The sequence below is a fragment of the Hipposideros armiger genome, unplaced genomic scaffold, assembly GCF_001890085.2.
Source record: "Hipposideros armiger isolate ML-2016 unplaced genomic scaffold, ASM189008v1 scaffold_910, whole genome shotgun sequence".
Lineage (NCBI taxonomy): Eukaryota > Metazoa > Chordata > Mammalia > Chiroptera > Hipposideridae > Hipposideros > Hipposideros armiger.
In genome coordinates, this window is record NW_017732260.1 from 701,925 (window position 1) to 719,541 (window position 17,617).

A 17,617-nucleotide genomic window follows, 5' to 3' on the forward strand; every position below is an offset into this window, starting at 1 on the left:
GGAAGAGCGCAATGATGGTGCCAACTTGGGCCAGTGAAGCAACGTCCTCCACAACTAGACTGAGGAACAAAACGACAGCAACTTGTCTGTTCCCCTTCTCCCAATTCCCCAGCACTGTTCCCATCTCCCCAATTCCCCAATAAAAAATCTTAAAAAAAAAAAAAAAAGAAATCTTGCCATTTGTGACAATATGAATGGAACCTCAAGGGCATTATGCTAAGTAAAATAAGTCAGAGAAAAACAAATATGATATGATCTCATATGTGGAATCTAAAAACAAAAACCCAAAAAACCAAGTTCATAGATACAGAGAACAGATTAGTGGTTGCCAGAGATGGGGTGAGGGGAGGGTATGGGAGAAATGGGTGAAGGGGGTTGATAATAAACAATTTTTAAAAAGATTTTTAAAAAGGAATCCCAAGAGAGCTTCTTATAAACACAAAACGGATTCCTAGGAGCGGCCAAGTTGGACTTTCTGAATCAGATTATCCAGGAGTGGGGCCTGGGACTCATCAACAAACTCCTCAGGGGATTCTCATGAATAGCAGCCAGGTCTAATCGCTCTACTTTTCCTGGGGACACTGAGGACCAAAGAGGTCTTCAGCCAGTCATCAACATAACCAACAACAGAAATTAGATCTTTGGACTACCAGTTAGATGTTCTCTCCACACCAAGACCAGGAACCTATAGTACCCAAAAGAATTGCTCATCTTTTTTTTGTTTTAATTTTCTTAAAATCAAAGTTACTAATGCACACAATTTTAAAAGTCAAATACAGGTAGTTTTACAAGGTTTATATGAAAAAACACAGCTCCTTGTCCATGCTCCTCCATTGGCCCCTCCCCATAGGCAACCATTTAAAAAAAAATTTTTTTTTTAAGACTTTATTGGGGAATTGGGGAAGGGGACAGACAAATTGATGTCCTTTTGTTCTTCAGTATAGTTGTGGAGGACGTCACTTCACTGGCCCATGTTGGTGTTATCATTGCGCTCTTCCTGGGTGAGGCAGATTGGTTGCCGGCCACTGGACGGCTGCTCACAGCGGCTCTTGGCTGCTCACAGCGGCTCTTGGCTGCTCACGCCGGCTGCCAACCGTGAGCTGCCAGCCCCTCACGGCAGCCCACTGCAGCCCCACTGCAGCCTACGCTGTCGCTGTTGACTCACAGCAGTCCAGCTCTAGGTCGAGCTGTTGTTCACCATCTTAGCTGTAGAGGGCGCAGCATCACTGGCCCTCATGTGGGATCCGAACTGGGGCCCTGCTGCTCAGAGCTGGCGCTCCCAACCCAACTCTTATCCAACACATCACTTAGCTGGCCCCATTTTCAAAACTCTTTTAGCTGATTTATTTGTTACTGAAAGAAACCAGAATTTGACCCCAAAATGTGCCTCTTTGACATAAAAATGATTTTGAGCTGAATGAAGTCAGTTAAGAAGCAGCAAATGCAAGAAAAGCTCTCTCTACCCTTCCCCCGTCTCTGTCTAAAGAAGGATATAAATTCTCCTTTCCTGGAGATAGGTTCTTATTCTCCTAGAGATGCGCCAGATGAATCTGCAAACACACCTTACTCCATTAGTTTCCTCCCATATATTGGGTTGTTGGAAAAGTCATGACACATTTTTGAAACGAAAAATAGAAAAAATACGTCATGACTTTTCCAACAACCCAATATTTACCTTCCAACAGTATGCCATCCTTAGAAGCCTAAAACCGATTCCCTTTACTCTGTTATTTCTCTCCAAATGTGTTCTTTGTTGAAACTGCTACATAAGCCAGAATTCTAAACTGCTGCTTTGAGTTAATTTTCATTGAGGTTTCTTCCACATGATAGGTGCTGCATGCATTAACAAACTGTTTTTCTCTTGTTAATCGGTCCAGCTGAAAACCTAAGATGGGCCAAGTTATGCCTCCCCTATAGTATTTGCTCTCACCTGTGGCATTATTAGCATTTTTACAATGAGGATGCATCGTAATTAAATGTAATTACGTAAATAAATGTAATGAGGATGCACATATTCTTATGTGGTCTACATTTAGAATGGATTGCCAGGTCTAGCGCAGGTTTGGGATGCCTGGGCATTGCAGAGTGCCCCAGTGGTCACTGGGCACAGGCCACCAGCTCCTCCAGGGCTTGTTCTCGGCAATTGCCATGGACCAGCAGCACCTCCTTGATCCGGTCCTGCTGGAAGCCCATGTCGCTGAACTGTTCCCAGAGGCGCAGGTATTCCCCTGCCTGAGAAAGCGGAGGCAGAGAGGGCGCTGGGAACTCTGGGAGGCCTGGCCTCCAACCTGGGGAGCCCCCTGCCTGGTGCTGTCTGTATCTACTTCCAGAAAGCTGTGGCCCCCTCAGGCCAGGGGACCCTGATCCTGGGCAGCACCTACATTTTCCCTGTACTTCTGGGGTGACATGGGCTTAGACCTCCCTTTTTGTACCAAGGAAGGAGGCCCCAGCCTGGCCACTGGCTCAGTCCTGGTTTTTCTCCCCTCCTCCAGCTCACTCCTGACTGTATGTGCTTGGGGGCTGGGGCAGGAAGAAGGAGGCCAAATACTGGTGTCCCGAGGATACACAGCCTGGGGTCTCTGGCCAGGCCCCAAACCTTGCCAAGGTATCACATACCATGGCCTCTACTTTCCTTCCTCCTCTGGCCCCAGTGCTTGAAGCTTTCCTGCTTCTCCTCCCTCCCTCCTTCTCTGTATGTCTCCCACCCTCTGTCACTCCTTCAGCCTCTGTGAAGAGCTGCTCAGCGAGCCTGGACCAGCGGCTGATTGTGGACAGGTCATATTCATAGGGCACCCAGAATGTAATGCTGGGCCCAGAGCTGCCCATATTCTGGGTTCCAGGTAGGTGGCAAACTCCTTGAGCTAAGTTCAAGCAACTCTGTGCTGCCTGTGGCTCCTGTCTGGGTTTCTAACAAAGAGTCGGCATTCAGTAACACTTGTTATATTGATTCAGCTAAATAGCACGAAAGCCTTGCCTCGGGTTTCCCTCCCCACCTTTTCCCCTCGCCTTCCAGGCTTCATCGCCCTTGGCTGTCTCCTTCTCCTTATGGCACCCAGCCTGGCTCTGGCACTGTGTGCCCCTGCATGCCAGGCTATTTTGTGTACCCCCATCCGCCCCTCCCCTGCGGCTCAGGTAGGTGGCCTGCTGACCTGGCTCTCAGAGAACTGGAACATCTCCATGGCCTCCTCCACCAGGCCCTCCTCGTAGCCCTGCCGCAGCAGCCGGTCACAGGCGCTAAGGTAGCTGAGAAACTGGGCAGAAAAGGGGCAAGGAGGGAGGGTGGTAAGAGGAGGGGCAGGGGCAGCAGATGGGGTAGAGTAGGCATCTGAGGACCTCATTAAGGCCTGAGCTCGGGCCAGGCTGACTAGGCAACCCCTGGCACACAACATGGCCCCAGAAAGCCCGTAAGCCAATAGAAGAGGGACAGAAGCCTCCTTTAGGGACCTTCAGACAGGTGGACAGCAAATCCTAAACAACTGGCCCAAACTGAGGTCTGAAATCCAGGAAAAGGGCTGTCAGGGTGAGCTAAGGTGTTCCCAGAACCTAAGTGGGGAGTGGGACAGGCCTGGAACATAGGTGTCTCACCCACCACCCACCCCAGCCTGCTCATCCTCCCTAGGGAGCACCCACCTGTGTGAAGGTGACTCCTTACCCATCCACACCTGTGCACCCCACCCCACCTGCAGACATATACAAGGTCGGACAATTAAGTTTGCAAACTTGTTGCAATGATGTTGCTAACCTTTTTTGATATCAGAGGGATTATTCATTATGATTTTGTACCAATTGGACAAACAGTTAACCAAGTTTACTATTTGGAAGTGCTGAAAAGGCTGCAAGAAAAAGTCAGATGACCTGAACTGTTCACCAACAATTCATGGCTCTTGCATCACGACAATGCACCAGCTCACACGGCACTGTCTGTGAAGGAGTTTTTAGCCAATAAACAAATAACTGTATTGGAACACCCTCCCTACTCACCTGATCTGCCCCCCAATGACTTCTTTTTTTACTCGAAGATAAAAGAAATATTGAAAGGAAGACATTTTGATGATATTCAGGACATCAAGGGTAATACGACGACAGCTCTGATGGCCATTCCAGAAAAAGAGTTCCAACATTGCTTTGAAGGGTGGACTAGGCACTGGTGTTGATGCATAACTTCCCAAAGGGGAGTACTTTGAAGGTGACCATAGTGATATTCAACAATGAGGTGTGTAGCACTTTTTCTAGGATGAGTTCGCGAACTTAATTGTCTGATCTCGTATATCTCTGCTACCCAGGGCTGCATAAGCCCCCACTATGCTACAGTTCTGCACCGGTGCTGGAAAGGGGAGGGGACAGAGGAGGATCCCACAGGGCTGAAAACCTGTGCAGGTCACTTCCTGCTTAGTCATTAGGGGCTGCTTTTACCCTCAGGATGAAGTGCTGCCTCCCAACCAAGACTCAAAGGTCTGCTCCTGCCCGTCAGTCATCTCAACTCCTCCCCGAACCCCTTAGGTCTCTGCATATCTGGCTGCCTTGCCAAGGCCAGCCTCACTCCTCTTCCCTGGGGACCCTCTCTGCCTTGTTTTCAATGTGTCATGCCTGGTGCTTTCCCTATCATAGTATATACAGTTTTGTAACTGCTCCACTGTCTTTCTCATCTCTCTCATCCACTAACTTTTTGCTCCATGAGGGAAGGGTTGTGCCAGTCTTGGTCACTACTGTTTCCTCAGCACCCAGCATGGCAGGCAGAAGGGGCTCAATAAATACATGTTGTGTTTATAAAGTGGATTAAGAGCCACCTTCAAGAAGCTCACAGCTCAGTGGGGGAGATAAACCAGATATGGGAAATCATGGGTGCCAGGCAAATCAAAGGAGGATTTATAGGGAGTCGGTGCCAAATAAAGGCTTCAGACCATAAGAATTATGGGTATAAGTGGAGAAGAAACAGGTTGGTTTCTGCAGACTGTCAGAGCTGGGCAGAAAGCACGGATACTATAGACTAATGGTTTTCAAACTGTTTTAGCTTCTAAACTGTCCAAGCACCTGCCCTAGGACACCTAGACCTTGTTGTGAGCACATTTGGAAAACCAACCAGCCAAGCCCTCCTTGCACAGTTAAGGAAACTGAGGTCCTGGCAGGGTGGGCAGCCCCACTTAGGAGACTCCGATGGACCTTGTAGTCTCCAGAGCTGTGGGGTTGGCTGACAATGTTATTGGGTCTACAAAGTTCGAATTCTCCATCTACCCACTCCTGCTTCTGTCCACTCCCTTCTCCAGGAGTTGATCCCAAGGGCCTCCTCCTTAATAACAATCCTGCATGCCAAACTCCATCTGAGTCTGCTTCCTGGGGAGTCCAATCTGCAACAGTGGTTTTTATGTACCTTGGTTTTCAGCATAGCTCCTAACTGCATCTAAACACCCAGGAAGTGTCCAATAAAACTGTTGACTAGATGGATGGATGGGTGGATAGAAAAAGAGAGAAGTGGATATGGGTATGGGTAAACCATTTGTTGAAGGAAGTGGTTAGAGCTGTGCCATCCAATATGGTAGCCAATAGCCATATGTGGCTATTTTAATTTAAATTTAAATTATAATTGAATAAAATTCTCAGTCACACTAGCCACATTTCAAGTAACCATATATGGCTAGTGGATATTGTATTGAACAACACAGGTATAAAACACCTCTCTCACTGCAGAAAGTTCTATTGGGCAGCTCTGGAGAGATCCTTGGCTGCCCAAAGCTCCAGCCCCCTGTATTTGTGGCAAAGACTAGGATAGGAGTAGAATATCGAGACTCGCCAAGTGGGCCTGAGGATTCCTGATAAATTGCTATGGAGAAGGTAGCATTAGGGTCTAGAAACTTGCTCACAACCCCCAATAATTAATGCCAGGCTGAGATTCTGCCTCTGAAGAGAAAGAAACAAATTTCTGCAAATTAGAGATAAAACCACGTGGCCACTCACCTGGCTCTAGCTCCACAGCCCCCCAGCTCTGGAAGGTCACTCACCTGGCTCAGGCTCTGCCGCCCTGTCTTCTGTAGAGCCATGATGGCCCTATGCATGGGATACCCCAGGGCAACCACAAGCCCAATGAGGTCTTGCTCCTCTTGGCTCAGGGCAGGTAGCAGGTCAGCAGAATCAGGGTATAATCTGTGGGTGATGAGAGGCTGGGGCACCCGCCCAAGAGGTGGCAGGCAGGTATATGGGCTGAAGGACTGGAAAACACACAAGCAGATGTGTCATTTACCACTGAAGACAAGACCTGGCTGGGAAGGACATTTTTAAAGGTACCTTTGCATGCCACCTTCTATACAGAGTGTAGGGGCTAATACTGTGGAGGGTTTGGAGTCCTGAAGACCTGGGTTCAAACCTCAGCTCTCTACTGTTTACTCAATGTACTCATGTGTAAAACGGAGGAAATTATACTAGGTACCTCAAGGTTTGTTACAAGGCTTGAATGAGAATATGAGAAAAGTGATTAGCAAAGGGCCTGGCATACAGAAACTGCCAGAACATGATAATATTTCATTTATTGCTTAGAATAACCCTGCAAGAGAAATGTGATAGGTCCATCCTGTTATCCCATTTTACAGATATTGAAATCAAGGTTCAGAGAAGTTAATGACCTAGTAAGCAACACATATTTGGGACCTGAACCCTACTTAGAATCAAATCCAGTGTTCTTTACCCCATGCCTAAAGGGATCTTCCCAGCCAGATCCCCCTTCTTGAATTCGGATGGGCTGAGGTTTGGCAGGGCATGGAGCAAGGTAGAAACTGGGCACAGCTGTGGTGCTGGGGGGACTCACACAGACCCTGGGCTAAGGTGAGTGGCTTCAAGGCATTTCAGTCGGTCTGGCCGGCATCACCCCTAACTCTTCCCCCATGAAGAAGCACCTATCTGCCAGCTCTGAACTCATCACCTTGTCCCCTCCTCCCTAAGGAAAGCCTAGCTGCTGCCCTGGCTCCTGGGTCAGCGTGTGTGTGTGTGTGTGTGTGTGTGTGTGTGTGTGTGTGTGTGTGACATATGAACTCCCCACCCATCCCCATCTGCTCAGGGGTTTCTCTGCCATGCCTCACCCTTGGGTCTGCCCTTTACCCCCAGAATGTAAAACATCCAAATCTTAGGATCTGAGTCCATTCTTGTGACCTTGAAAAAGATTCTTAGCTGCCCTCTGCCTCAATTTCCTCCTCTACAGAACATCTGCCCCAATCCTCCCCAGCCCACCCCTCCAAGGTTGTTGCTACAGTTAAATTTAAAGTAGACCAGAGAGGAGCCATCCTGGCATCAACATCCCTTGATGTGGGCATGGCTGGTCCAGTTCACAGAGCTTCTTCTCTGTTTGTTCCTGGGGGAGGGGTTGCTGGGCCACTTTACAGGCAGAGAAGGGATGGTTCGGAGCACTTCAGTGACTTGCCTAAGGTCACACACCAGTGAATGGGAAAGCTGGACCTCAGGTCTCTTTTGGATTTAATTTCATGTTGGCCTTATTCGTTTGCATCTCCTAGCCTGACTGTGGGGCTGCTGGGGGGCAGAGAGCTGTGCCCAATTGCTACCTCCTGCTATCAGTCCTGACCTAACCCATCTGCTCTGGATCCAAGTTTTGTGGAGTTTGAGACTTATACAGTTTGGACCTCTTAAAGCAAAAATACACAATTATGAATATAAAATTAGGTACAAGGCCTTGGAAGGAACAAAGTGAGGGGCCTGAGGCTTAAGCTTCCTTGGTTTCATGGTCAGTTCACTTCTGCTCTGGGTTCTTCTAGGAGCATGTCCTCTGTCCTGAAGTCTTCCCAGACTCCAGCCACCCTCACCTCTCAACACCTGATCCCTCCCACTATACAGTGCTGCCTTGTCCCACATCTTCTTGGCCAACTCTGTCCTGTGGTTTTGACCTTGTCTCTTCCAACCCAGTATCCGGCAGGAATTAACGTACTGTGACTACTCTTTGATAGAGCCTCCAGCTCACGCATTCTACAGCAAGCCTTGCCCACTAGGAAGCCCGAAGTTTGAGTCATATTCATTAATTCAACAGACATTCACTGAGCACCCCCTATGGGCCAAGTCTGCTTCTGGGTGCTCTGGAAACAAATGAATGCGATCCAATCCCTGCCCTAAAAGAACTCATATTCCACTGGAGGAGACAGGCAGGTACCGAATAATTACAATCATGCGACTTGTGCCCTAACAGAGGCAAAGCAGGCACAATGGGAAACAGAGGGAATGGGGGCCCTCGCAGCAGGGAATATTCCGGCAAACGGTCACAGTTAGACTAGCGTGGTTCAGAGCCAGGTGAGAGCAGGTAAAGGTAGGGAGGAGGAATGCGAAGAGGAGGGGACTGAGGCTGGGGATCCAGGCTATGGGGACCTCAATGCTGAGTTGCAGCCTTGGCTGAGCGGGCAGGTTCCTCACCGCGACCGTGGGCTTGTCGCTCCGCAGCAGGGGCATGGCACCCGCTGTGGAGGGCCGCGGGGGTGGCGCGGGTGTGCTGGGCAGTGGGGGCGTGGGGCCCACGGACAGCGCCGAGCTGGGGCAGAGGCTCAGCGCCCTGTGACGGATGCGGTGCAGGAGGGCGCGTGGTCGCGCGGCCATCCTGCCTTCTGAGAGTCGCCGCCGCGCCCCCGCCAGTTCTGACCTCACTCCGCGCAGCACGTCCAGCGAGCACAGGTAATGGCCTTGGCTGGGGGTCCCTGGGGTGCTGGGCTGGGGGTTGCAAGGACCCGGGTTTTCCTTGCTAGCAGAGGAGGCTTCTTCCTCTTTCTCCTCCTCTTCCTCAGGCAGCTGCTGGGGTCCGGCCTCAGGGCCTTTGGCTAAGGCAGGTGCAGGCAGCAGCCCGCGTTCAGGGCTGACCAGCAAGAGCCAGGCTGGAGGCGCTGACGCTGTCCCCGGGACATCACATTGGAACTGGCAAGTCTCCCGGAGGACAGCCTCCACCCAGAAGAGAGTCCTCCTCTCCAGGCTGAAGTCGTGCTGCTGAGAGAAGGCAACGTGAGGTTTGGCCAAACAAACCAGGGCCCGGGGCACACCCCTACCCCTGGTCTTCCCGGACCCTGCTCGACCAAAGACTTGCCAGACCTGCACAGCTTTCGATTCTGAGCCCCAAGCAGCCATTACAGCCCACCCTCACCCTCGGTTTTATCTAACACTGGGGTCAATGAATATCAATAAACATTTAATGTCAAACTGCATGAAGGATAAAGTGAGGAATAGGTTAACAGAATGAAATGTAGTGAAACCTAGTATGAAGGTCCCTTTGCCATTCAGTATGTAATTGAATGATAGCGGCTTAAAAACTTTCTCCAATAAAATTTGTTCTTACCAAAGAAGCTTTCACTTGAGCCCAGCACCATCTGCCAGGGAGCAGTTAGCCTTGGAGGCCTGCCCAGGTATGTACACCTCCCTAGGGAGTAATACCTGCCCCCATCCCCTTTGCTGCCATCTGAGGTTACTTTGGGACCCAGGAAAGGTAAAATACACGAATCTTTGTTGAACCCTACTTAGTAGGTTCTAGTGTTATTCCTATTTCCAGAATATGAAAACAAAGCTCAGAAAATGCAGTTTGCTAGAGGTCAGATTGGTGGTGAGTGACAGAGCTGGGGTTCCTCTGTCCATCTGACTGTGGTGTTCCCTCTACTACATATCCGGCCACCAAAAAAGCAATCTGGGGCCCACATAAGTAATCTAACTTGAGAGTTTATAAATGAGGCAAAAATAAAACATTCCTGTTGCCTACCTTTAAAATTAAGAACCAGAAATATAAAATGTCATTAAAAATATTTAAAGGCAATTTCAATGCTCTATGATGGTCAATTAAGGAAGAAAGAGGCTGGGGGAAGTGGTGTGTGTGAGGGAAAGGGGAGACAGACAGACAGACACAGACACATTAGATCACAGGCACTGCCCCCTCCCACCTCTGACATGACCCTACACTGAGGAGAGGAGCATACTTTAGCTGTTCCAGTGTGGCTCCCTGACTGAGGTCAAAGACCACGTCTTATTCCTCTCTGTATCCTCAGGGCCCAGGGCAGACCTGGCACAGAGTGGACATTAGTAAGTGTGTGCAGAATAAATGGTTAGAGAAAGAGATTGGAGTAAAATAGGAGAGTTCTAAAAAACAGAGGACAAACTTCAGAACTGAAGATGAGAGACTTGCAGAGAAGAAACTAAGAGATAAAGAGATAGCAGGACTTAGGGGATAAAATGATACAAAGACCCAATAAAAATACCAACACTGGGCCGGCCGAGTGGCATGTTGGTTAAGAACTGGCTTGGGATGCCAGAGGGCCCCAGTTCGGATCCCACATATGAGGGCCAGTGACACTGCCCTCTACAGCTAAGATGCTGAACAACAGCTCAACCTGGAGCTGGGCTGCCGTGAGTGGCCGGGGATGGCAGGTGGGTTGCCATGGGCTACCGTGTGTAGCCAGCAGCCAGTGTGAGCGGCCAGCAGCCGCAGTGAGCGGCCGTCCAGAAGCCGGCGACTGATCTGCCTCACCCGGGAAGAGCGCAATGATGGTGCCAACTTGGGCCAGTGAAGCAACATCCTCCACAATTAGACTGAAGAACAAAAGGACAGCAACTTGTCTGTTCCCCTTCCCCCAATTCCCCAATAAAAATCTTAAAAACAAACAAACAAACAAACAAACAAAAACAACATTTGTGATTTATAGAACTCATCAAGAATTCTACAGTTCATATGAAAAACAAGTAAGGATAGCCAGAAAAACTCCCAAGACAAAAAGATAAATAAAGGGGGCTGGCGCTACCAGCTGTTTTATTATATTTTATTGTATTAAATATCAATAATTAAAACTATGGTACTGGCACAGATGAAGGTATGGAATAGAAAGTCCAGAAATAGACCTTAATATCTATGGGGCTTTAATAAATAATAAAGATGGTATCTCAAGCAATGGGAAAAAGAGGAATTAGTCAATAAATGGTGTGAGCTAGCTGGAAAAAAAAATTTGTATGCATCCCCACATTATATATACAAGGATAAATTCCAAAAGGGTGAAAGATTCAAATGTGTGATATAAAACTATAAAAGTATTAGGAGAAAATAGGACAGAAATCCTTTATAATCCAAGTGGAGAAAGCCTTTCTTACTCTGAATCAAAATCCAGAAGCTACAAAAGTGCATACAGTCACATGTGTAAAATCTGCATGACAAATACACCCTATAAGCAAGGTCAAGGACAGATGTCAAACTGGGGTGGGGTGGGGTGGGGGGACAGCACCACATCACAGACAAAGGGCTAAATTTAGTAACATAGGAAGTACCTAGAAATAAGTAAGAAAAAGACCAATAGCCCAACAGGAAAATGGACAAAAGATAATATGGACAGTCCACGGAAAAGGAAATACAGGTGGCTCTTAGACACAGGAAAAGCTGTTCAACCTCGCTCACGATAAGAGAAGGCAAAATAAAACTACACCGAGATACCATTCACCTATCCTATGGCAAAGACCCAAAGCCTCATGATACTCAGTTGGGAGTGTAGATGGTAAAGGCCTCTTGTGGGGTGCTGATTGAGATGTAAATCAGTATAACCCCTATGGAGTGCAATTTGGCAATATATTCAAACAAATTCAAAAGGGCATTTGCATATACTCATTTTTTGTAGCATTGTCTGTAATGGCAAAAGACTGGGAATAAGCTAAGTGTCCATCAAGAGGGGACTCTGTTGATAAAGTATGGCGTATTCATAAAATGCAATACTATACAGTGACAAACAAAACTGAGGAAGCTTTTTATGTACAGATACGGAAGATCTTAAAATATATTAAGTGAAAGAAATCAAGAGGAACAGTGTATATAAAATGCTATCTTCAGTGTTAAAAAAAGAAATAGCTATATTTGCTTGTTTATGCACACATAATAATCTCTAGAAGAATATATTTAAAATGAGTAACAGAGGTCACCAGCGATGGGGTGCAGGTGGAGAACATGGCAGGGTTGGCAAACTGCCTGGGGCCAAACGCCCCCGCCCCAGTTTTGTAAGTCAAATGTTATGGGAACACAGCCGCCCACTCTCTCCTTTCCTGAATGTCTATGGTCTTTCCCTACAACAGCAGAGTTGAGTAATTGCCAGAGTTTTTACTACCTGGCTCCTTACAAAAAAATGTCAGCCCCTGCTCTGTACCATTTTATAATATATATTTTTCATTTTAAACTGTGTGAATATATTTTCTCTTTTTAAAAAATGAAGTGAAGAAAAATTAACTCTAATTAAAGGGATACTATGAAACAACAAAACACAGACTTGCCGAGGCTTTAAGTATGTAAGGAAGAGCCCCTTGGTATATGTGCTGCCGAAGCGAGCACAGGAAGAGCCCCTTGGAAAAGAGCAGGGTAGAGGGGAGTCTGACAGACTTGTGTTAGAATCCTGGCTGTGTCACTAATAAGCCTGTGACCCTGGGGATCAGTCGGGTGAGAGCTTTGATTTCCTATGCCATGGACTAGGAACACCCAACTGCTAAAAGGATCATAAAAATGAGAGAAGAGTGAACGTATAAAGAGGACCTAGCACAGGCCTGGTGCATAGCGGGTGCTCAATAAATGGTAGCTCTTATTATTTTTCCCTTTAGGTCACTATAGCTTCATCTGGTAATCTAATCACCACATATAACATCATTGTAATGAGAAAATGGGAATACAGCTCAGTGAACTCGAAGGACTGATCAGGAGAGGCTGTAAATCATACTTGGAGTCTCGTGCTTCTCTATTTGTTAGTTTGGCCCAGCAGTAAAATAAATGGAGGCTCAGGAAGGGAAACAGGCTTAAGGGAGTGCAGGTGCCCATATTGAAAGCAGGAGACGGAGCCAAGGTCAGCACATTGGCTGGGACATTAGACATGGACTTGGCAGAAGGGTGCCCATTTCTGCTATTAGGAGAAGTAACCTTCAGAATAGCCTCTTTCCAGCTTGGCTTGAGCTGGGCAGGGAGGGAAAAAGGGTGATAATCCACCTCCACTGGAGCTTAGTAAAGCAAGTTCCTCTTTTGAACAACACAGGCCCTACTGCCAGAGTGACAGTCCACAACACAGCACAGGCTGCCTGGGGAGAGCGAAAGCTCCTGCCCCATAAAGCATGGGGCCCTGGACCCTGTGCTCTGGACTTGACAGAGCTTATTTCAGTTCTGGAAACTTCAGTCCTGAGGAGCCTCAGGGCTACTCCAGGGTCTGCAGATGAAGCAAACCTGCACTGAGCACCCTGCTCCTGTGCCCCCAGGCCACTCAGGTCCCTCTACTGGGCCCTCCCCAGGCCTCTCCTTCCTGGGCTGCGCTCTCAGCTCCCGACTTCCAGCAATCCATTTTTACCTTCAGGCAATACCTGTCCTGTGTCTCTCCTGTTTCAATCCGGCTCTTCGCTAATATAAAATGATCTGGGGTCAGGACCTGGGTTTTATCTTGTCACTAACTTTGGACAAATCATTTCCTTTCTGTGGGCCTCAGGTTCCTCATGTTCAACATGAGTGAGAGCTGAACTAGATCCTCAAACTTTTCTACAAAGCACCCCGCAGACAGCCGAGAACAAGCACACAAGAGTCTGAGGACTCAGTCCCAAGCGGCCCAACACCAGCTCCACTGTTTTTGCAATCTTGTTTCATTTTTGAAAAATTCATGTGAATTGTATATTCTACCCCATGATACATCTGTTATAATATAAATGCAACAGGTTTCCCTTAAATCTTCAAGTAAACTTGACCCTCCAGGAAGTTAAATAATCATGTTTATCCTGAGGTCATATGTGATATGACCACATACACTGGGTGCACATCCTGGTGTGTACGCCATGGGGCATGGGGTGCTTTAAAGGTGCCTCCAGGGAAGACGTGCTTTGGGCTGGGGAACAGCAATCCCTTCTAATGTGTTCCAGGTAACCGTCTACATTTTAACAGAGGATTGTGGAGCCAGTGCCCAAAGGAGTGATACTAATGGTGGAAGAATTTTAGACATGGCAGCAGGCTGATAGGGGAGAGAGCAACTGGAACAGCCTTGCAATGACTTTCAGTCACTTCATACAGGCAGCCTTCCAGTTATCTTAAGGCTAACATGAGACCCATTAAATAATCCCCATCACCAGGCAACCAGCCTTCTTCAAGAAACACCCTTTCCTCTTGTGTTATGTCTAAACTCCCTAGAATATACCAGAGGAGGCCTGGCTGCCCTTTTAAATCAAGGAACAAGGTGCCATAAGACAGCGTCAGAACCACAGACCCAGGGATTGGGAGACAGACAGAGATACAGGCAGACTGACAGACAGATACACTTACCATAGAACCCAGCAGAAGCTCCCTGCAGGCTGGGACACTGAGCTCTGGCCCAAGGAGGGGCTCCGGGCCTATCACAAAGCCCTTGGGTACCTTGAATGGGACACCATCCAGGGCATTCATTCTGTCAGAGGAGTGTGGGGTTGTCTGAGCAGGCTGGGGCAGGCTGTCTGGTGGCAGGGAGACAGCGTAGTCCTGAGGACCAGGCTCAGGCCCCAAATGGCCTCAGCACTCTCCTGTGTGGTGACTTAGCTGAGTCCCACACAGCCAGGAAGGAAAAGATGAAGTGGCCAGTGCTGCACGAGGGAGGAAATGAATAAAAGAGCATTTGAACTGACAGAAATTGACTATTTCATGTTGAAGTCTTACTCTAGACAATTTCCCAAAACACGATCTACAACTCAAGTTGTAAAGCATTGCATCAAAAGAGTTTTTACCTAGATGTTTAAGGAAGAAATATCGAATCACACAAACTCTTCCAGGAAAAAAGGGATACTTTCTAACTTGTTTTGATTTCAGCATCATCTTGATATCAAAACTGACAAGAAAATTAGAGGCTGATCTCTCATGAACATAAATGAAAAAAATTCTTAACAAAAATAATTATGGATAGAAAAACACAATACTACCAGGTTGAGTTTATTTCAGGAATGAGAGGTTGGCTTTCCAAAATTAATCAGTGGGAATAAAGATAAATATCAATAGAAAATGAAAATTATATAATTATCTGTTTCCATAGATGCAGAAAGAGTGCTTGATAAAATCAATACCTATTCATGATTTTAAGAAACAACAAACAAACTCTTTTAACAACTTAGGAATAGAAAAGAATTTCCTTAACCTACTAAAGAAGATCTCTAAAACAACTAAAGCAAACATCCCACTTAATGGTGAAATACTGAAAGGTATCCCCAAAATTGGAAAGGAGACAAGGATGTCACCGTCATCTCTTCTGTTCAACATTGTACTGGTGGTACTAGCCTCTGCAAGAAGAGAGGGGGGAAAAATAAAAGTTTAAGGATTGAAAAGAAAGAAATAAAACCACCATTATTTGTATATGACATAATTATGTCAAAAATCCAAAATAATCTAGGAATAAAACTTAGAATTAGCTAATTTAGTATATTGATACAAGGTCAATATACAAAAATCAATTATATCTCTATATGCAAGCAACAAACCATGTCCATGGATTGTAAAACTCACTATTTTAAAGGTATCAATTTTCCCTGAATTGATTTATAGATTCCAGGTATCAAAATTCCATCACGTTTTTTTGGTGTAAATTGGCAAACTAATTCTAAAATTTATGTGAAATGCAGAGTCAAGAAAAGCCAACACAATCTTGAAGAAGAAACAACATAGTCAGAAGATTTATTCTTTCAGATATCAAGACTAACGCGTACTTCAAAGTTACGTGAATTAAGATAGTTTGGTACTGACATGAGGACTTACAGAGACCAAAAGAACAGGAAAGAAAGTCCAGGAGCAAACCCACACATATATGGATCCTTGATTTATGACCCTACAGAGCAGTGGGAAAATGAAGGCCTTTTCTTTTAGCCGAGCCATGCTGCCACCTGTTGGCAGCTCAGTGGCTGCTCGGTTTGGGCCAGGACTCGAACCGCTGTTGCTCAGAGCTCAAACTCTTGAGCGAGCTCTTAACCAACTGAGCCACTTGGCCAGCCAAATGAAGGCCTTTTCAATAAATGGTTCTGGATCAACTGGATATCCACCTAGAAAAAAATCTTGACCTCTACCTCATATCATACAGAAAAATTCTAGGTAGACTGTAGATCTAAATGTAAAAGGTAAAAAGTAAGTGTGAAAGGCAAAAAGGTAAAGCCGGAAGATAAAATTGGAGAATATATTCATGGTGTTAGAATGGGTAAACATTTCTTTCTTTTTTTTTTAATTGGGGAATTGGGGGAGGGGAACAGCGTTGGGGAGTCAGGGAAGGGGAACAGACAAGTTGCTGTCCTTTTGTTCTTCAGTCTAGTTGTGGAGGACGTGGCTTCACTGGCCCATGTTGGTATTATCATTGTGCTCTTCCCAGGTGAGGCAGATCGGTCTCCGGTCACTGGACAGCTGCTCACGGCGGCTTTTGGCAGCTCACGCCGGCTGCCGGCCACTCACAGTAGCTTACCGGAGCCCACTGCAGCTCCATTGCAGCCTACGATGTCACCAGTGACTCACAGCAGCCCAGCTCCAGGTCAAGCTGTTGTTCACCACCATCTTAGCTGTAGAGGGTGCAATGTCACTGGTCCTAATGTGGAATCCCAACTGGGGCCCTGCTGCTCAGAGTTGGCATCCCAAGCCAACTCTTAACCAATGCACCATTTGGCCGGCCCTGGTAAACATTTCTTAAACAGGTTACAAAAAAGACTAATGGTAAAGGAAAATATGATAAATTGGGTTACATTAAAGTTAAGAACTTCCATTCATCAAAAGACGCCATTGAGAGAATAAAAACAAAAATATCACAGAGCAGGTGAAGATATTTGCAGCACATAGGACTCATATCCAATATATACAAAGAACTTCTACAAATCAATAAGAAGACGCAATACAAAAATAGGCAAAAGGGCCGGCCGAGTGGCTTAGTTGGTTGAGTTGGCTTAAGAGCGCGAGCTCTGAGCAATAGAGCCACCAGTTCAATTCCCACATGGGCCAGTGACGCTGAGTCCGAGCTGAGCTGTTGCTGAGCTGCCAACAGGTGGTCAGATGGCTCAGCTGGTATAACAACAAGATTGCCTGCTTGATGGTGGGCTATGCCCACCCGCAATTAAGACTGAACTTGGCACCTTGAGCTGAGCTGTCACCCGGATGACTCAGTGGATAGAGCATGTGCTCTTAACAATAAGGCTGCTGGTTCGACTCCCGCATGGGATGGTGGTTACACCCACCCGCAACTAATACTGAACACAGCACCTTGAGCTTAGAGGCTACGAGCTGCCGTTGGGAAGCCAGATGGCAACTGACGCCCTCCACAACGAAGATTGAAGAACAACAAGTTGGCTGGTCCCCTTCCCCAATTCCTCAATAAAATCTTTTAAAAAAAATAGACAAGAGATTTTATTAGGCACGTCACAAAAGAGAATGTCCAAATAGCCAGTAAATATGTTAAGTTGCCTAAACTCATTATCCAATAGGGGAATACAAAATAAAAGTGTGATATCACTACACACACACACACACACACACACACACACACACACAGAGTTAAAATTAAAAGCATGACAATATCAAGTGTTGATGAGTGTGTGGAACATCAGGAACTCTCAGGGACTGTTGGTGAGAAAGTCAGTATCAGTCAACAGTATCTACCAAAACTGAGATCTAAGAATTAAAAAC

The 17,617-nt window shown here is 46.7% G+C and overlaps 1 protein-coding gene across 1 annotated transcript; it reads right to left on the minus strand.

Moving 5' to 3' along the window:
* Nucleotides 1-1,216: 1,216 nt before the first annotated feature.
* UBAP1L (ubiquitin associated protein 1 like) lies at nucleotides 1,217-14,475 on the minus strand. The gene is made up of 5 exons (XM_019630432.1): nucleotides 14,267-14,475; nucleotides 8,401-8,958; nucleotides 5,997-6,203; nucleotides 3,150-3,251; nucleotides 1,217-2,232 (listed from the first exon to the last, which is right to left on the minus strand). The coding sequence occupies exons 1-5, from the start codon at nucleotides 14,384-14,386 to the stop codon at nucleotides 2,098-2,100; spliced, it is 1,122 nt and encodes a 373-aa protein (XP_019485977.1). The 5' UTR covers nucleotides 14,387-14,475; the 3' UTR covers nucleotides 1,217-2,097.
* Between the last annotated feature and the right edge of the window lie 3,142 nt (nucleotides 14,476-17,617).

Excerpts from the sequence above, each read along its gene's own strand:
- UBAP1L (XM_019630432.1), bottom strand. The coding sequence starts at position 14,386 with ATGAATGCCCTGGATGGTGTCCCATTCAAGGTACCCAAGGGCTTTGTG. Across the intron at positions 8,959-14,266 it reads AGCTTCTGCTGGGTTCTATG|CACGACTTCAGCCTGGAGAG; the intron begins GTAAGTGTATCT and ends TTCTCTCAGCAG. Across the intron at positions 6,204-8,400 it reads GCGACAAGCCCACGGTCGCG|TCCTTCAGCCCATATACCTG; the intron begins GTGAGGAACCTG and ends TGTGTTTTCCAG.